The sequence below is a fragment of the Pinus tabuliformis genome, chromosome 9, assembly GCF_031772625.1.
Source record: "Pinus tabuliformis cultivar Carrire ecotype Pingquan chromosome 9, CPIR1, whole genome shotgun sequence".
NCBI classification, from domain to species: Eukaryota; Viridiplantae; Streptophyta; class Pinopsida; order Pinales; family Pinaceae; genus Pinus; species Pinus tabuliformis.
This window is the reverse complement of record NC_142307.1, coordinates 1,194,132,478-1,194,153,854: the sequence shown is the minus strand read 5'-3', so window position 1 is coordinate 1,194,153,854 and position 21,377 is coordinate 1,194,132,478. Positions and strand designations below refer to the sequence as shown.

Here is a 21,377-nt window from a genome sequence, read left to right as displayed (position 1 = left end):
GGTTTTCATAGATAGAGGGAGTTGATTATGTTGAGACCTTTGCTCCCCTAGCTTGGTACACTTCTATCTGGTCCCTTATTTCTATTGCTGCAGAAATGGGTTGGCAGATCCATCAGATGGATGCGAACACTGCATTTCTGAACGGATTTATAGAGGAGGAGGTGTATGTTGAGCAGCCATAGGGCTTTGAGGTACTTGGGCGGGAGACCCATGTATGGCGATTGAGGCGAGCACTCTACAGACTTAAGAAAGCTCTGAGAGCTTGGTATTCGAGGATTGATACTTGCAGCAAATGGGTTTCACGAAGAGTGATGCAGATCCGAACCTATACTACATTGTTGTAGGGGATGATCCGCTCATTCTTGTGTTGTATATTGATGACTTGTTCATTATTGGGGCAGAGAGACTGATTAGTGGTTGCAAGGAGGATATTGCTATGGAGTTCGAGATGAAGGACATTGGGCTGATGCATTACTTTTTGGGGCTTGAGGTGTGGCAGGAGGAGGGGCATATCTTTCTGGGGCAGGGGCAGTATGCTGTGGATGTGTTGAGTAGATTTCGCATGGCAGACTGTAGACCCATGTCTACACCTATGATCGCCAAGTGGAAGAAGCTTCATGCTTTAGATTCTAGTTTGGCGGATCCCACATTGTATAGGCAACTTATTGGGTCCTTGATGTATCTGGTCAACACTAGGTTAGATGTATGCTTTGCAGTGAACACACTTAGCCAGTTCATGGTTGAGCCCAGGACAATGCATTGGGTAGCTACAAAGCACATTCTTTGCTACGTGCAGGGGACTGTTGATTATGGTTTGGACTATAGGCGGGGAGACGGAGTGAGGTTGGTAGGTTACACATATTCAGATTGGGCAGGCTGTGCTTCTAACAGGAAAAACACTTTAGGGTGTTGCTTCGGATTGGATTCGGTAGATGTGTCGTGGTTTAGTCGAAAGCAAAAGTCAGTTGCTTTGAACTCTTCTGAGGCTGAGTATATGGTTGCTAGCCAGGGTAGTTGTGAGGCCGTTTGGCTTCGCAAGTTGTCGTATGGCCTATTTGATCAGGATTTGAGATTGACGGTTATTCACTGTGATAATCAGAGTTGCATTAAAATCATGGAGAATCCAGTGTTTCATGACAGGTCAAAACACATTGACATCATATATCATTTCATCAGGGACTATGTTCAGAAGGGGGCAGTGAAGCTGGAGTATATATCAACATATGAGCAGGTGGCTGATGTTCTCACGAAGTCCTTGCCAAGAGGCAAGCATGTCCATTTTAGGGACAAAATGGGTGTGGTGAGAAACACTTTCCTTTGTAAGAGGGAATGTTGATTTTTAATGTACCTTGGACAATTGGTTTCCCATGGGTTAGTCTCTACCTAGGGAAAAGTGTCCAAAATAATTCTTTTCCTAAGTGTGACTTTATAAAGTGAAAATGACTTTATAAGTGGTAAAGTCAATGTTAAATTATAAAGTGAAAAGTGACTTTAGACATAAAGTACAATGTGGGTACTTTATTTAATGGGTGAGTTAAAAAAATAGAAAGTGAGAACTAAATGCACATTTATTCTCATCCCTTGATCTAAATGAATCTGATCCATTAGATCTTAGGGTTGCCCAAAAGTCATTTAGGGAAACAAAAGGGGGAAAAGAAAAGAGAGACTGCATTTAAAGTATTTAAGGACTTGTACCTTTCTCTTGGTTCTTAGGGTGACGCAATGATTGCAAACGTATTTATGATGTTCTTTGACATTTCTGTGACACATTTATCCTTTCAAATATTCCTGTGTCTGGTCCAAACATTGGTTTGCACCTGAGCTCCAAAATATGGAGGGGCTTATCTCCATTAAAAGTTTGCTAGTAGAAATATTCTTTGTTTCTTTCTGTAGCATTAGAGGCTGTTTTATTTATGATATAAGCACTTATATTAACTGGGAATAACACATTCATTATAATCTATAGAACCACTACTCACCACAAATCTTTGGCCATGAATGTATTGGAGTATGAAATGTGCGATATTTAAAATGTAGACATAACCTAAATTTAATTTAGGTCAATAGTCTTCATCACAAGAACTTTGTTGATGGTCCAAAGCACTGTTTATTTATTTCATATGGAGATATCATGCTTGTGTAGAGTAATTGTAAGGTTCAAACTTTTATTCATTGTTTGGCAACATATGTAATACATGAGCCATCTTTTCTGGCATATGATGTTAGTGATTATGCCTTCACCGGTAATGTACAAATGATCAAAGATAAAACCCAAGCTTTGTGCAATTCTTGTTTTCTTCCCAACTTATAGACAAAGTTATCAAACACGGACTCTATTTGAATTTGGCTTGGCCGAAAGCTATGGCTTAGATCTACTGTATCGTTGACTGAGAAAATGACTTGGACACAAAAAATATAAAAATGTATATATTCATGTACATCAGTGAATCCAAAGCATTAGATACCAAATATGCAAACATGACTGATTTATATTGCATATAAGGGTGCATAAAGGCAAAACTTAATCAAGATACAAAAGCTATAAGTTCGGAGATACATAAAGTTAATGTTCTGAGACAAAATACAAAAACATTGAAATCATCGTACTATAATCTAATGAATACATAACATACAATGTCATGAATATGACTGATTACTCAACAATATCATCAAGAATCACCATCAATAAAATCTACTGAATCCTCTGAGCATCCTTATGGTCTCATGTATATGCACCATCCTCATGAGTTGCTGCCCTCGAAGTCTAAACACCAGTGTCAGGCACCTCTGGCAGTGGAATCCAGGTTGTGTTTAAAAGCACAGGGTGAGGGTTTTAAGGAGGTTAGGTGTTGTGTTGGGTGGTTTTCTCCCTTTTTTCATTTGTTGTTTTTGCAGGCTTCGTTTGCAAGAAGCCCAGTCAGCCTTATAGCACTAGGCCAAGTTAATGTTGTTTTTGGTTTGACTCGGATGAGTCAGATTGAGTTAGTGGTTGACTTGGCCATCTGGGTACCATTGTTTCTAACTTGGCTTTCCAGAAAACTGGTCAAACTCAGCTGAGCAGAGTTGACTCGGATGAGTTTGATAACACTGCTTACAAATAAACTGCAGCCGTATACTGCTTGACCTCCAAAAATGGTCTGGCAAATCAAATCAAAGAATTCATTTAATTTAATTTTTCCCTATGGTGTAAACCAATCCCTTCGAAGACTTATTTTCTTGCAATTTCTCAATTTTGGAGATTGCGGTTGTGGCTGCAAAAAATTAGGTTCTGATCTCCTTGAATTATGTATTGAATCTTGACGGGAGTTGGCCAGTGCTGTCATACAGGTGACAGCCATTATAGTAAAAGACTTGCTTAGGGTTTTATGTCTCATAGATTCGTGTCCTGACATTTGAATATCTTAGAGCATTTATTTGTAAATTGTTTGAATTCAGTGGAAGCTGTGCGCACATTTGTTAAAAGGATGAAATGATATGCCATAGTCTGTCTGTTCTTTGTTTAGGAGGGTTTTCTGGCATATTTTCTGGTCTAATTTGCCCAGAATCCAGGGGGATTTCTTAGAATCCCAAGTATGAATTGTAAACTTTCCACAATCTGAGTGCTCCATGGGTTTTTCAGGGTGCTGAATCCATATATGTAGTCAAAAACCCATTTTAAACAACAAAATTTAAGACTTGGCCATTTTGTTTTTGCCAAATTCCAGCCAAAAACTCCAAAACGTAGCATTTTTAGACAATGCCAAATGATATTCACAAATAAGTTACCTGGCTCATGATATTCTGCACTTATATAATATTGCATATAAAAGTAGGAGAAATCTGGCATTTCATTTCCATGTACTCTGCAGTTGTACCATATTGAAGATAATGAGTAACATCTCGCTTGCAATTTCTATTTACTCGTAAAAGGCTATTGTTGGCAATCTAACTCCAGCTAAAAATGACTGTTTTTAGATAGTGTTTCATTTGTTGCTTTATTGATGGGACTGTTCCTTAAAAAATGTTAATTTTGTTTGGTCTCTTTAACTTTGGTGCTATAGCTTGTTCAATAATTCTGCATAAGATAACCATTGCTGTTGATGATATTGAATAGCCTAAAGCGCTTGAGCACTTCTTGACTGTTAACTTTGTATTTCAATTTGAGATTCATCAGTTGTTTCTATTTTGTTTCTTAGGATGGGGATCCCAGACTTTCAAGCTTTGGCCTTATGAAAAACAACAGAGATGGAAAGAGCTATAGCACAAACTTGGCATACACACCACCAGAGTTTCTGAGGACAGGTATTCTTATTAGTTTTTAATGGATTATGATAACCTGTGTTTACTTTGCACCTAGAGGAATCTTATGAAATTTGACTGCCTTGAAAGGATTCAATCGAGGAATAAATAAAGATTATGCAGGAGGATGCATAGTCTAATAGAAAACTACTTCCACTTCTAATACCTGCAAATAAATAAAATTTAAAAATAGGATCTATGAATCCCATTGGTATTCTAAGCTCAACTTGAATGTCAACAGTCATGTTTTTGAGCTATGAGCTTGCGTATGTTATCTAACCACCTATTTTCTTGAAGAAAGGAGACCTGTTGAATTGTTTTCTTTTAAAACTAGAATCCTGTTGGTACTCTAATCTGCACTTGTTATTGGTGGAGGCCATGATATTTGATTAGAATATTTTTGCCACTTCTTGCTTTTGTTTTTGTTTTTCAAACGGGAGGGAAATGAGAAATGTTGGCTAATGTGGGTGGAATTGGTCAAGGAGATGCAGAGCTAGTACTTCAAGATCCATTATGTGTTGAAGGTCTTTTTATTCTTAAGCATCTGTCATTCTGGAAATGATAATTTTGGTCCTTAACAAGAAACAATTTGAGAAAGTTGAATTGGCCAAGACTGATTTTTAGTAACTAGCTACAGGTTCTGCTATGACTTTTTACCATCATCCTACTGTTACAGAAGTTTTTTCCTTCGTTCAAAACCTAGTGACTGATGTTAACTTTGGTTGGCTAATCCGATCAATCCATTGATGGTCGGCAAGTGTGATGTCTGATGATGATCCTGGACATATTCTGCATTTATCTCACTATCTGCCGTTTAATTCTGAACAATTTTAAACTGTAGCATGACTTTTTACCATCATCCTACTGTTACAGAAGTTTTTTCCTTCGTTCAAAACCTAGTGACTGATGTTAACTTTGGTTGGCTAATCCGATCAATCCATTGATGTCAGCAAGTGTGATGTCTGATGATGATCCTGGACATATTCTGCGTTTATCTCACTATCTGCCGTTTAATTCTGAACAATTTTAAACTGTAGCCCATGATTTTTTGAGATGCTTGCTGCAGAATTGGTGTGAATGGTTAGGTCACTCCAACCAAATTAAAGAGAGTAAAATATTGTGACCTTGGATAATCTATTTTTTTTAATTAAACTGTCAATGTCCACTAGAGGCCAAATATGGCCAATGGGAGTGCTAAAAATACAATGACCAGAATCTGCATTGGGACTCGGGAGTGCTAAAAATACAATGACCAGAATCTGCATTGGGACTTGGGAGTGCCTAAAGCATCTCCAATAAAGAGAACAAGAGATGAAACAAAGAAAGATTTACAGGAAATACAGTGAAGCACAAGAAATCCCAAATGAATAAAAATGGGGTGAGGATCTGAAGGACACTAAAATATATGCAGTCGCTAAGCAATAGCGGATGAAAATGAGCTGAGCACATTGTCACCCAATAACTCTCCTAATATCCAATGCAGGGAAAAATTGGTAATGAAATTTAGTGCTGGTATCTGGCCAGGGTGTTTGATGTGTATGCCTTCTGACTGATCTCATAGTGGAAGCCTAATCTTAAGGTTTCTTACAGCATAGGTCATGGAGTTACTGAAACTTAGAATTCACGAGCCTCAAATATTGATGATTCTAGCAGTGGAGAGGTACTTCTGCATAGGCTAAGTGCCAAGCATGCAGGAGTAGTCCAAGACCTTCCTAGGAGCTTGCTCATGTTGAGTGTGTCTATTATGATAATTTTTTTTTTCCTAAGTCTAACTTAGGAAAAACACATTGATTAATGTTGGCTATTGGGCTAAGGTTTTCTAAGGAAAAGTAAATTATTGTGCTGAGAGGCGCTGTCCAGCCTAGTATGGAAGAGATGTTGTAAGGTTATGTTATGTAAACATTTTGACTTGGTAAAATTACATAACAATAAAATAAAATTAAAATACAATTAAAAAATAAATAAAATATAAACATAAAAATAAATTAAAATAAAATAAATAATTATAATTATCAAGTATTAATAATTAAACCAGCCTAGATCCATCTTAACTTTAGATCTATCAAGCACTGAGAGGGATCAAATCTCTTGAGGTGCAAACCTCTTTTAGAGTGAAAAGAGATTTGATCCCTCTCGGTGCTATCTCAACTGTTGATCTCAAGTGGGTTAGGATTTAATCCTAGCTATCTATCACTTTGGAGAATAGGGTTATGGATCTAGCTGAATGAAGAATTATAAAGACAGCCTAAGGGAAGGAGAAAGACACATTACAATTGCAAGTAATTTGCAGATTTGAGAGACATTTCATCAAGTGAGTAGTGAGAGACTCAAAGGCCGAAGAGAAAGAAAAGTTTGCAGCTGGAAGATTCCGGAGAAGGAAACTCAGTGGATGCTAAGACCATATGAGCAGCTGAGCACTAGATTCACATATGGCCAAGATCTAGCACTAGACAGTACTGCTCACAGTCCGCATGTGTAGATAGTTCTACACACAGGCCGCACATATGATGGCTAGGAGGGAGGGAGGCTGTGTGGGTGTAGTTTGGTTTTTTCAGGGAGCTGAATTTCCAGGTTCCATTTGTTGTAAAAATTCTGTAATCCTAGCTATCTATCACTTTGGAGATTAGGGTTATGGATCTAGCAGAATGGAGAATTATAAAGACAGCCTAAGGGAAGGGGAAAGACACATTACAATTGCAAGTAATTTTTAGATTTGAGAGACATTTCATCAAGTGAGCAGTGAGAGACTCAAAGGCTGAAGAGAAAGAAAAGTTTGTAGCTGGAAAATTCCAGAGAAGGAAACTCAGTGGAGGCTAAGACAATATGAGCTGCTGAGCACCAGATTCACAGATGGCCGAGATCTAGCTCTAGGAGAGTCGCACGAACTGACTTGTGCAGGGAGGCGGCACGTGTAGATAGTACTGCTCACAGTCTGCATGTGTGGATAGTACTACACACGGGCCACACGTATGATGGCTAGGAGGGAGGGAGGCAGTGTGGGTGCAGTTTGTTTTTTTCAGGGAGCCGAATTTCCAGGTTCCATTTGCTGTAAAAATTTTGTATTTCTCTGTGTGCCATTTTCTTATTTATTCTGAGAAATAAAAGTGAAGGATAAATTGGAGGGTTTATAGTTTTTGGCATGTGATTGATTTGATATTTGTGCTTTTGCTGTCAATTTTATTGTTAAAATACCAGAGTATTTTTATTCAGCAATTTCAGAAAAGATTTACTAGGTAAATTAAATTTCTGGGTTATAAAAAATTGCTTGGGACATAAATCAGATCTGGTATTCAGAAATTAACATCGAATTCATGTTATAGGAGGTCTTGTCTGTGAGAATTATGCTTAAGGGGTAGCACCTTGCAAAGGAACAAGACAACTTTGGTTTTCTTACTGTAGAGAAGTCCCATAGAGGGCATGCATGATGTGAATCACTAAACAAACAATGGCATCAACCATGGTTTTTGTAATTTATAGCACATAAAAAAGCAAAATGATCCTGAGATTCAGGTTGCCAAATAAAAAATATGCACAAATATTGTGCCCCCTTTGAAGATGATGATCGGTCTCAGTATACAATTGGTGATAACAAGCCTGAAGTTTTTTTTTTAATCAGGAGAATTGGTAGACCTGCTGCCTGTCACCGAGAAGACCTGAGATCAAGTCAGTGGGACTGCCAACTGCCCACAAGCCTTGCTAGACAGATAAACCAAGTTTCAAACCTGGGCAGGGCCCCTATATTGGTTGGAAAACACTTTCTGGTGCAGGATGCCCGGACTCTTATGCTATAGTGTAGTTGTATATGAACTACCCTAGGGTGTGGATAAGGCCAACCTGAAGTTTTGGAATAGGGGCCGTTATGGCGCAATTCATTTGAATTTCAAATAAGCTTTGTAGATCTTCTCCTGAATACCTCTATTAGCATTTGTCCTAATGAGACTGGGGGCATTAATAGAGAACCAAAGAGGTGGGGAGAGAGGGTTCTCAATGTCCAGGTTTAGATGTTGGAGGAGAAGTGTAACCTTGACCTACCAACTAGTTCCAGTGCCTTGACCATAGCTAATGGCATTGATGATTGAAGTGCTAGGTATCGATGTTTGTTGTGATTCAAGTAAGAGTTGGCGATGCATTGTATCCTGTGCAGTATGGTCATTGTGGAAAATCATTGATGTGAAGAGAAGGTGGGAACTGAACTTGGCTAAGATGATGGTGTAGAACTGTTTCCTCTACGAGAATATGCTTTGATAAGAAAGTATTGCTTAAATTTGTTTGCCACACACGGGCTCCACACCTCAATCATAAAGATGTGTCCCCATAGTGTGGAAGAGGGGCCTTTCATTTGTGCAGGTGGCAATATCTGATTAGAATAAAATTTTCTACTTCAAAAATAAGTGAAAGGAATTTCACTAGTATAGTTTATATGCTTTTTTGTAGAGGGGATTTTAATCAATGTGGAAAAAGTCGAAGTCAGGATTAATTCGGCAAGGGTCCAAAAGTTGAAAAACTTGTCAAAGTCTGGAGTTTTTTGAAAAAGTCGGCAAAATAAAAAAGACACAAAATTATTCATTTTTTTAACATCTAGAGTATCCACAGCATCAAATAAATGCATTTCCACATAAACATGTAAAGAAAGCTAATATAAAATATGTATATGAAGTCTAATGCTACATCACATATCAAAATAGTGAATCAACTCCTGAATTTTGAGTCCTGTCCGAGTCTCAACTCTCAAGAGTCAAAATATCAACAAAAAATATAATAAATGTATATCATGAGTCATCTAAAAGTCATCAAGTAATCAGTCACTGAGATCCTCTTCCCCTTTTAATTTTTGTTTCCGCTAATTGTATTAAGAAATAAGTCATGCATTTATTCAGTAGATTGTAATCTGCTTGGGTAATAAGGTGTCAGGTGGTAGGTCCAATGAAAATTAACAGTGAGGATCACAGTAGATGTGAAAATTAACGCTTGGTGAATCCAAGCTGCTTATTTTCTGAGAAAACAGTAGATGTCAGATTATTAACCTAGCCTTGGCATCTATTATTCAAAAACTCTTGGAGGTAAAATCCACTTCTGATACATAACCTTTCCCCACATTTACAGGGAATTCACCACTAAAGAAGATTCCCTTTCAAAACGTGCTCTCAGTGCAGGAAGGATCTTTGCTATCACAAGATTTCATAGGTACTTTGTTCCTGTCTGAAAAATGGGTTCTTTTTTGAGGCACTAGTTTTGTTTTTTCTGGACAGTTTGTTGCTATTTGATCTTCATGGCCTCCTCTTTGTTGTTTCTCCTGGAAGCATTCAACAACTATAACAATGTTTTTGATGGTGTGGGGTTCTTTCTATGGAAGACTGTTGTATGCCTAACCTTTTGGTACTTTTGTAATCTTTTGAAGGGGCAATGGTTGTTAGAGTCTGGATCACTGAAAGCCTAGAGGCTTAGCCAATGTATACTTTGCTTTCTAACTAGAAATATGAAGTATAAAGATTTGTTTTTCCTTGGAAAACAAAAACATATCTTAACCTCAAAACTAACAGATTACAAATGAGACTGCTATGCTCGCAAGAAGTATGACAAACAATACAATGCAATAACTTGAAAATGCATGGATGGAAGCTTCAATTTACAGTTTTTTCACCTTTGCGGCCTCTTTATCTGCGGCCTGGGAAGGGAGGAAGACTTTTTGGGTCGACTCCCGATTAAATCGGGAGTATAAGGAAAAAATCGCGATTTTTTCCTTTGTGAAAAAGTCGCCAAAAAGTCGGGGGATTAAATCGTTTAGTTCAAAAAATCGCGTTTTTAGGATTAAATCGGGATTTTTTGCAGACTTTTTCCACACTGCTTTTAAAATAATACATGATATTTTCAATAATGCATGCTGGAGAGCTAACATGAAAACTTTGTCACTCCAACCATATTTTGGGTTTTAGATGGCATCTCTTATATTTGCGACTCTTCATTGCTGGATTTATATTCTTTCATTATTACCGTTTCTCTTTGCCTTCATCCACCACATATCGTGTTAGTTAAAAATAATTTCACATTTCGATAATTCGAAAGATAAATTTGTGGAATTTAAAATTCCTACTTATAGTTCTCAGCATCATAGATTTCGAGATTAATGAATCTTATTAATTCAATATTAGTATAAAGTTCGTTCATTATATATTATTTAATGTCAGTTGTCTTGTTGTTTTTGTTTATAAAACGAGCAATATATGTGTAATTGATCTTGCTTAGTCTTCAAGCTTTGTCCATCCCTCTCATCTTTGTGTTTTTTCTATGTTGAATGCTCATTATACAAGAACTGTTGACTTTGTTGATAGATTGTTTTCATTTTTTTCTCTTTAGAATAGCTATTAGTTCAGCATCTAGCATTCAGTTGATCTCTTTCTTGTGCATAACATTGGCAGATTTGCTAGCAAATTATTTTGTGACATGCAAGCATTAAATGTATTTAATGGATCTTCCTTATCATTTAAGTTTATCTCTTTCTTGTGCATAACACTGGCAGTTTTTCTAGGAAATTATTTTGTGACATGCAAGCATTAAATGTATTTAATGGATATTCCTTCTCATTGATGCAGGCAGAGTAACTCCTGAAAGTGTAATATATAGCTATGGGACAGTTCTATTGGACCTTCTTAGTGGGAAACACATCCCGCCTAGTCATGTATATGCTCTCTCTCTCTCTATCTCTGTGACAGCCACAAACACACTTGTTATTTATCTACTTTCATGTTTTATTGTGGGTCAATGCTACAATTTTTCAAATCTCTTTCACACAAACATCCTCTCGAGTCTCAACATATCCTTTCCTGTAGGCAAAAGTAAAGTAGAAGATACAATCAAGTAGCATAAACAGGTCTGGCTCTCTTTTTCACATTTCCATTGAAGGAAAAGGTACCAGCTTCATTAAACAACAGAAGCCTTGAGTCATTGCTCTTTTAAATTTGATCATTTTTCCTTGTTACTTGTTTAACTTGATCAATTGTTGTTTTATGTGTGCTGTATTCTCATCATATAGGATACTGTAGGTTTGCAAATATTCAATGAATTTGGATTTCATCCTACTTCGACCACTCATCTCTGTCCTTCTATGAAGCTAAGAGGAAAAACGGAAATTAGGGCAAATAAATATGTAAGATTTTATAATGTCATTAACTTTTAAAGTTAATATAGCAGCTAGAATTGTATATGAAATTTGAATCCATAAATTTGTGTTCTTTTTATTTAGCTGTAGTTGCCATCTTGCAACCCTACTGTTCCCAATCAACCAGTACTTTCCAGCATATGTTATACATTTATTGTTCCTGTCATCACCATTACAAGAGAATCAGAGATTACAATTATAAATCATTTCTCTGATAATTTTCTAAACTCTCCTTACTGCTACTAGTCTGGTAGCATAGTCATTTATAATCATAATGGATATGAAACATTTTCTATAGACTATAATTCCTATAGCATTTCAGCTTGCAATCTGTGATTGCTTTGCTTTATTATGTTTCGTTGTTCAGGAGTTCTTCAACATCTATTTGATCTTAATATCTTTTTTTTACTGGATTTAAAAGCGGCAGTGCATTCTGGGAACTGTTTCTGGCCAGTACTGAAAGTATTTTGGTTTCTGAAATACATCCAGATGTGAGAAATCGTTTCCAAAAGGCTGGAAATGCCTCAATGGTTTCTGGCAATTTCTTGGCAGCTTCCGATGTTTTTGCATTAATTTTTTTAGAAGTTGTAGTTGAAAAATTAGAAAGAAGGAAATAAAGGGTTTTCTAATCCTTCCCTAGCTCACTAAATCAAAAGCAATATCTCTAAAACATGAAAGCTCAAGTAAAACAAATAAGATATTTTATGGGAGGTGAAGGGAAATAACTTCAATGAAAAGATCTTCTCTTCACCTTTTTCAAAATTGTTTCCTGGCATTACCTTTGTTTCCTGCAGTTTCCTAAAAAATCTATCCTGAGTGTTCTTGTTTACGGAAACTCATTTCCTTCCCTTTGTTGGTTTCCATCTCCAATACTTGGGGACAGATAGAAAAGCAGGTATCTTTTACCCTCATTTTCATATATGTCTAGTATAGGTTGAAGTTTCTCTGGTGATACTTATAGATGCCAATCTCCATGGTTATTTGAAATTCTGTCAGAAATTATGATGTGGGAACTGTTGTTGCAGGCCTTAGATTTGATACGAGGGAAGAATGTGCTGGTGCTGATGGACTCGTCCTTAGATGGACAGTATGCAAATGAAGATGCAACTGAACTAGTTGGACTGGCTTCAAGGTGCTTGCAGTCTGAACCTCGGGACAGGCCTAATGCCAAGTTTCTTGTAACAGCATTAGCCCCACTTCAAATACAGATAGAGGTAAAGTAATATGTTAAAAATAAATAAAAAATTGAATGGCTTTCTTCTATAGATTTTGTTTATTTGTGCAGATAATAATGATTGGTTGTCTATTTGTGCAATTCTTTTGCAATACAGGTTCCATCCAATGTTTTGATGGGCATAACGAAAGTTACAGCATCTCTACCAGTTATGCTTTCTCCACTTGGAAAGGCTTGTGCTAGGATGGATCTCACTGCTGTGCATGATGTGCTGGTCAAAACTGGATATAAGGATGATGAGGGTGCAGAAAATGAGGTACTTGTTACATTCTTCCTTTTTCTTTAAGTTGAGGGTTTCTGATTGACCAAAGCAGAACTTCCCATCCTTTGGATATTTCTACTATGGAAATCTGAGGGGTTGTGCTTGTGTGTTGTGGAATATCAAAGCTATCATTTCAAGAATGGACTCAACAAGTCCAAGAGATGCTGAACATGAAGAAATGTGGAGACATTGCTTTCAGAGACAAGGACTTCAAGACTGCTATTGAGTACTACTCTAAAGTATGTTACTATCTCATGCAGTGCACCTTCTAATATGCAAATCGTAATAAAAGAACCATTTGTTTGTGCAATTTCACTAGCTTTGTCTGTTGTTGTTCAATAACATTTATTTAACGTTGATCTTTGAACGATAACCTCGTTATTGTTTAAAGTTTATTTTTGATTTTGCTCCCTGTTAATAGTGGAGTTGTATTTCCTTAAAAACAGTTAGTCAGTCAGTTTCTCAGGCTTTAAAGACAGCTTTCAAGACTTGGCACCTGGTCTCTCTGCCAGCAGGATTCTGTTCTGTCAGTCCTGCCTCCGGGAAATGTTTCAACCATTCACTTTTGTCGAAGAGGTTGGCAGCATGATTCTGTCACCTCCTCGAGTCCAACAGCCCAGCTTCTACTTGAGTTGGAACTATTTTTCTGGGTGAGCCACATCTTCCTTGCTATGATGGTTCTGCTGTTTTCCTTATTTGAATAGAACAGAAACTGTCCTAATATCTGTTACCATTCAAATCCTGACCCAAAGTGTCAAAGTCTTAATTCACAAGGTGAAGACCTAAGGGCAATTTGGAGGGGTTATTCCAAAGATGCTGGAAGCGTCCCGTCCCCCTCACTCTGGCCCTGGAACCATGCTCTGAGCGGGAGTGATCTTGGGAGGATGCTCCCAAAAACCAGGAGAACTCTAACCTTTTGGGCATGCTCCGTACAATTCAGGAGCATGACACTCCCGAGTCCTAAGGATACTCCTGAAGCCAAGGATACACATTCCCAAGGCGCTCCCTGAACACTCCCTAGGGGTTCCTTGGGCACTCCTTGAACACTCCTTAATGGTAATGTTAAATTGTTACTTAAATTTTTAACATTACCATTAATTGTTTGAGGATGTTTGAGAGTGGTTCCAACCTCATTGGATTTCATATGGAGAAAATAGAATTCCATATCCTATTCAAAATTCAGTAGACTTAACAGTTTTTAGGATTTTAGGATTTATAAAATTAACCATTCTCATTGGGCTCTATCATGTATGAGAGTATGTGGTTTGCATTTAATCAAGAGCACTGAGACCTATATGTAACAACCCAATGTTGGTGGTATTGATTGTTGAACTCCTTTGTCATGCCTTAGCAGAATATACCCTTCACTCAAACCAAAATCATTGATCAGTCATGTTAAGCTTTTTCTACCATATTTTAAGGTTTGGATTAGGTAGTTTCATCAAAATTGGGTGGTTTCTATCGATATCCCTAGATGAAAGAGGTAAAGGCAAAGGCTAGACAAGAAGTAAAGATGAAGGCTGATACTACCATTAATTGTTTTAGGATGTTTGAGAGTGGTTCCAACCTCATTGGACTTCATATGGAGAAAATAGAATTCCATATCCTATTCAAAATTCAGTAGACTTAACAGTTTCTAGGATTTTAGGATTTATAAAATTAACCATTCTCATTGGGCTCTATCATGTATGAGAGTATGTGGTTGGCATTTAATCAAGAGCACTGAGACCTATATGTAACAACCCAATGTTGGTGGTATTGATTGTTGAACTCCTTTGTCATGCCTTAGCAGAATATACCCTTCACTCAAACCAAAATCATTGATCAGTCATGTTAAGCTTTTTCTACCATATTTTAACGTTTGGATTAGGTAGTTTCATCAAAATTGGGTGGTTTCTATTGATATCCCTAGATGAAAAAGGTAAAGGCAAAGGCTAGACAAGAAGTAAAGATGAAGGCTGATACTACCGATGAGGATCTGGATATAAGTGATGGTGAAACATTGCTTGTCAAGTAGTGGTGGGACATGCATGGTGGTGCTACCCCATAGCTACAACATTTGGCAACATGGGTGCTTTCATAATTAATGAATACTTCTTTTATAGAGATGTCTTTAGCAACTAGCTTAGTTTTTTCCTTGGAGTGATTGGACCTTTGAGTAGTCGTACTTTGGTGTGTAGATGGCCTATTTTGTGAACAAAACCATTGATCATGATATTATTGATAGTTGGTAGATAACCTATTTCATTCCATAAGTTAAAGGTCTATTTTTTTTTCTCTGGGGCTTAAAAGTTTGTATGCTGGTTTGTATTTGCGAGAATCTTGACGACTGATGCTCGAATAATTAATCATTAATGTACTATGGATGCCATGTCTATCTTTATTGATGTATAGGCATGTTTTCATATATTCTGAAACTAATTTGGCATTTTACATGGTTTTTTTGAATGTAAATGCAATATATATGTGTGTGTGTAAACATAACAATTTGATCAGGTTATTATCGATAGTTGCTAGATAACCTATTTAATTCTATAGTTAATGGTCTACTTTTTTATGTGGCTTAGAAGTTTGTATACTAGTTTGTAATTGCGAGAGTCGAGATGGTTGATGCTTGAATAATTAATCATTAATGTACTATGGATGCCATGCCTGCCTTTATTGATGTATATGCATGTTTTCATATATTCTGCAACTAATTTGGCAGTTTGCATGTTTTTTTAATGTAAATGCTATATATATATATATATATATAGAGAGAGAGAGAGAGAGAGAGAGAGAGAGAGAGAGGAACTCTTGGGATGCTCCGCTCCTAAGGATTTTTGTAAAATAATGCTCGTGACGCTCTCTCTCTCGCAAATGCTCCTGCTGCAACCTTGGGTTATCCAATGTCATCTCGACAACCCTCTCCCACTTTTTAGGTTGGAATCTCTAAGCAAAAGGTTATAAATGAAATGGTTACTGAGACTTGGATTAGATCTGTTCTTTATATGGGAAAATATCAGTGTTGATAACATCTACATTGATGAAAAATTTGCAAGGGTCCAGAAAACGAAAAAATCGACAAACCATGACAAACATTAAAAAATACAATGAATATTCTTTTTTGTTTTTCAAAATTTTAAACATATAAAGCAACAACAACATTCGATGAACACACTAGCATATCAATATGGAGAAGGCTGATATATATGATGTAGTTGATGGCAAGAAAAGATACATAAAAGTCAATACTGAATCCTTAACCTTGATAGCTGTCCAATCCAAGGCCCAAAAGTGGAGAACCAATAGAAAATCACATCACATATATAAATGTATCTCTTCATCACGAGGTAGATGTACAGTGACAAAAATAAATAAAACTAGTAGCTAACTATTTGATATCAACGACCTCTCCCCCTTTTACGGGAAAAGGTCATGAGCTGTTTGCTAGGTTTGCCCCAAATAGTGGAAGGCCTTGGCCTTGCTCCAAATGTTTGATGGTGACCGATGGGTGTGGAACTATGTTCATCAATTTGCATAGAAGGTGATGTTGATACTAGCATATCACTCTCCATGATGTCTTCAAGCTTCTGCTTCTCCTCCTCCTCCTCCTCCTTTTTCTCCTCCTACTGTTGTTCCTTCTCTAACTATGCAAATGCCTTCTCCATGATAGGCACCTCATAGTCCACCCTCAACTTTAGACAATACGTCAATATTGTATAAGGAAATGGCATCCACATTTGATGTTCTCTTCATTTGCCTCATCCATAGTGGAAGATTGTAATGGACATATACGAAGCCATTGATACATGAGAACTCCAACGTTTAAGAGGGTCATAAAAAAATTAACGAGTCTTGAGGGTCATAAATTACAATAAATGTAATTGGTCTATTGAAGTTCTAAGTTCTAACATGTCATGTTTCTTTGAGTGTGTTTTTTCAAATACACACCAATTGCGCTCACGTCTTGAAGTGCTGCAGGTTTGGCTGAGGATTCTAATGGCAAATTTCTATAAATTTGTTGCCCTTGCACCATAGTTTTGCTAACAAAACATCTACAACAAATAAGAAAGAAATAACTAAATCACATTTCATTACAATGGAAAATAGAAAATAAAGAAAACATAATTAAAATTTCAAATAAAACACATAATTGAATTTTAAAAATCTAAAATTTTAAATTCTAATAACTTATGTAGCATCAAAGTGGTCCTTTCACGAACAACGTCATCAAAGCCAAATACTCCATGTCGATTAATTGTGCTGTGAATATCGACATTAGGTACCATTCTATGATGACAAACTATGGAGCCCTTCCATCACCTTGCCATCAAAGTCAATGTTGTAGTTGTAGGAAAATGCGGGGTTGAGAAAAAGTGTTATTGCATGAATCAGTTGATGGAACATATTGATCCATTGATTATCAATCAAATCCCATAACATCATGTCTACTAAACGTAGGGGTACCTTTGCTCGCGTAATAAGTTCATATAGTTTCTTTTGACCTCTCCATGTTCTCATACGAATAGGCCATTGTGGGCTTATCACTATCAACTAATCTTAGAACCTTTACCAAAGATGTTTCCTAACTAAGCACACTTCTTCCACTCCTTCCTAGAAGGAGTGGGTATACACCAATCTAGCTATGGATCTCCCATCCTCTCTCTTACTATATGTACAATCACACCACTCATCACAAAGAAACATTTGCTTCAACTCAATCTAACATTGAAGCAAAGAATGAAGAGTAAAAGTTGGTGGAAAAAACACATGATTGTAGGATGCCACAACTCCCTGTTTCTGGTGCATCTCCACCAAAAATGATGAACCTTGTTTGAATTCAAATTCAAATTGAATTTTATCATTGTCAAACCCAAATTCTAACCCAAACCATTTGGCATAGAGTGAGAGTACATGGCCCAAAGAAATCTGCACCAATATCTTCGCAAGACTGTCAAAATCTTTCGTAGATACTTCAATATATGCATCATAAATAGGATCTCCATAATACTCCCAATAATCCCCACTCTTAATTTAATAAAAAGCCTTAAAAGTGATATCTATAACATCATGTCTTAGGGTGACATTATCTTCATCATCATTTAAGGGTTTGCTTTCATGATTATTCTTTTCATGTTTATAACAAGAAAAATATTCAAATTTAGAAATTTGAAAAGGCCCAATTGTTACCAATCACTCAACTTCATGAAGAGGAGAAATAGATGCATGGGTACTCTCATCATCAAGGTCTTCCTTGGTAGGAAAAGGTGATTCTTCACATACTTGGGGGTTTTCTTTTGTGCTTGGTCTTCAACGAAGATATGAGAAGAGTCTTCATCATTGTGTTTTTCAAGTGCTTGATGATTTTCCTCTTGTGATTGATCTTCAATTGTATCATGAGGGGCATTTTTTGTCAATGTGTTCTTCAAGTGAAGGTGTATCAAGATCTTCAATGGCCTCATCATCTTTGTCTTCTTCTAAATATGAAATGATATGTAGAAATGGCTCATGGGAAGAAGAAGAGGGATGGTCATTCTCATGTAACTCATCTTCAAGTTTTGATGGAGTTTAATGTAGAAATTATACATGGAAGGGGCCCAAAAGGATCAACCTTCAACTAGTAACATCAACTATGGCCTAGCAATTTAAATTAATAACCTTCCCAGGGTTCCTAGAGGATAAACAAAGCAAGGAATTGATAAGAAACTACTAAACTAACAAAGGAAGATAGGAGAGGAATTAATTCAAAGCAATTTCCTTCCAAGTGGTAGAATTTACCCTTAAAATGGATTGATTTGCTAGCCTTATGTAGAAGAAGCAACATCAAATCCAAGCTTTTAAGAACTAAAATATTTATGCACTCAACTAAGAAATAGCCCTTGTACATCATAGCTCCAAGAAGAATGTGTTAGTTAAGCTTCAAGGAAGAGAACCTCAAAAGTCTAACCATGAGCACAAATGTGGAAGGGTCATTATTTATGTGAAGTCTGGCACAACCTCCTTTATAATAAAATAATAAATCTCATGCAAAAACCCTAGATCTAGTTGAGGGATGAGTAAAGAATTATTTCCTCCAACTAATTATTCAACAATACATAAAATAATGAAGTGAAGAAGGCCACATGTACAAGTCTCCAGAGAAAGGGTTCTAAAAGAGTGGAATATCTCCATCCAAAAGGGAATGAATGAGTAAAAGGTGCAATGCATAGCCTCCAAAGGCCTCCAAGTAGATAGATCCACAATCAACTCCTTAAAGTAGGCAATAAAGCCACTTAGATCTCCTCCAAGGTGGATGTGTAGCTCTCCAAGTTGAAATGTCCGAGTAAGCAATGAATTGAAGTGCTCCCAAGAGTGGATTACCTCCAATAGATGCATAAAAATATGGTTCATGTGGCCTCAAGAGCTAGAACTCTCTTCATTGTGGGCATATGTCAACAATAATCTCCCTAAATAACCAAAACACCCAAGCAGACAGATATGGGGCGTTCCTTAAATGAGTGGTAAAAAATTCAGCGAAATTTTTGTTGTGGCAGATTTTAAGAGCACCATAAGTGGTGCCATCTTTTCCTAGAATTTCTATTATGACTACATTTTGGAAATACTGTAGTCATTCTGCATCTAATGGTGTCGATCTGGTGGAAATTTTTGCTTTCTTTATTATCAAAAGATAACCGCTCTTGAAGCTAGGCCACTCTCAAAATGTGTAATAAACCCTAGATGTACGTTTTGAAACTGGATAGATCTCAAATTTGGGATGTCCTCAACTATTGAGTGCAAGCAATATTCTTCAGGATGGATGTCTCCTCAAAATATGGCATGAAACCAAGAAGAAACTCGTTAAGTGATATGTGGCATTTCCCAAAGTGAGAACTTCCAGCGACAAGCATGATAAAATGTGAAAAGTGACCTCCAAAGTGGATGTCATCCTTCGACAAATGGAGCCATGGTACAAGGCCTCAACATGTGGAATGTTAATAATACTAGGTCATGTCCATAAATATTAAAAAGAATGGATGACCCCCCTTTAATCCAATAATATGCATCAACAAGTATGCAAAACAATCTAATCTCCATAAAAAGAAGGGATGACCCCCGTTTAATCCAATAATATGAATCAACAAGTACGCAAAATAATCTCCAAGATGGCATGCATGGACCAATAAATCATGAATGGATGTAAAGAGGTAGAAGTGTAAGTCAAATATGCCATGAACCATGCGTGAAGCAATCAAGAGACCAACCAACTCATCAAGGAGGACAACTTCATCAAAATGTGATGCATGAAATGATGATGAATGTGCAATTGGCTACAAATGCAGGCTCAAGAAGGAGAGCACTCAAGGCAATACCATTCTTGAAATTGAGAACTTTGTTGACATGACTATAGTAGTGGGGTTTAGTCTACCTCATTGGTGTGATGTACATCAGTAATGTTATCAAACATTAAGAGTGGTAATCTCTATTCAGATTTGTGTGGTGTATTTAAATGTTGAAAATTGGCAAGTCTATTCATTATAATGCTGGAAGGACATAAAAACATTTAATGGAATTTTTTTAAATACTTGGAAAGAAAGAATGGTGGCAATTTTTGAGTACATATGCATGGGAAAAATAATGGTGTGAAAGAAGTTGTGATCTGAATCAAATGAAGGGGCTCAAACCAAATACAATGGGAAGAATTGGTGGGTTGTGATGCTAAGCTTTTAGTGACTGATGAGCTGCTACATGAAGTTCATGATGACAATGATGTTTTCAGCATTTGGAGGCACCTAGAGAATATGCATGAAACACCAGAAAAATGTAGTGAATTCTTCTTGAAGAATGTGTTATTTTTGATAACAATGGAGGAATACAATTCTCTTCAAGACCATTTGTTAAAAATCAAAGATGAAAGGGATCCATTAAAATCAATAGATAGAAAGATGAAAGAAGAGGATATGGTGATAATCTCTTTGAAGATTAGGTGGAAAACATAGTTTGGTAGCAATAATGTAGATGGAGAATTGGAGGTAGCCCTACAAAATTCAAGGGTAAAGACAAGCCTTGCAAGCATAAAGATGGGCATGAATATGGCAGGTATTTCAATGATATATATACTCAAAAACTTGGAAAAGTTATCAAATGTTTTTATTTTGGTAATATAGGGTACAAGGTCAAGTTTGTAGGAAATAATTGAGGGACAAGAAACAAAACCAAGGCATTTCTTCCAAAGATCAATCCTGGCAGAGATAAAGCTAACGGGGCTAAACATAAGGAGGAAGAAGTACTTTATGTTTTAATGGCTAGTGGCAAAACAAATTGATATATTGATTCAGGTGGAACCACAACATTTTAATAATCAGAAAAATGGTATGTTGATTTTGTTGAGAACAGATCAAACTTTGATTTTGTTTTTTTGAACGGTAGAGAGGAATACATAATTGAAGAAAGAGAAGTGTACAAGTTCAGAAAAAGGTAAGAAGTTT

The 21,377-nt window shown here is 36.7% G+C and overlaps 1 protein-coding gene across 2 annotated transcripts in view; it reads left to right on the top strand.

Moving 5' to 3' along the window:
• BSK2 (BR-signaling kinase 2) overlaps positions 1 to 21,377 on the top strand; it is an 81,361-nt gene that overhangs the window by 56,697 nt on the left and 3,287 nt on the right. For both annotated transcript variants that reach the window (XM_089445942.1, XM_089445941.1), the window contains 5 exons: positions 4,176 to 4,281; positions 10,869 to 10,954; positions 12,460 to 12,648; positions 12,766 to 12,924; positions 13,056 to 13,169. In XM_089445942.1, the coding sequence (XP_089302068.1) occupies positions 4,176 to 4,281; positions 10,869 to 10,954; positions 12,460 to 12,648; positions 12,766 to 12,924; positions 13,056 to 13,169 (654 nt within the window). The remainder of the gene's footprint in view (positions 1 to 4,175; positions 4,282 to 10,868; positions 10,955 to 12,459; positions 12,649 to 12,765; positions 12,925 to 13,055; positions 13,170 to 21,377) is intronic.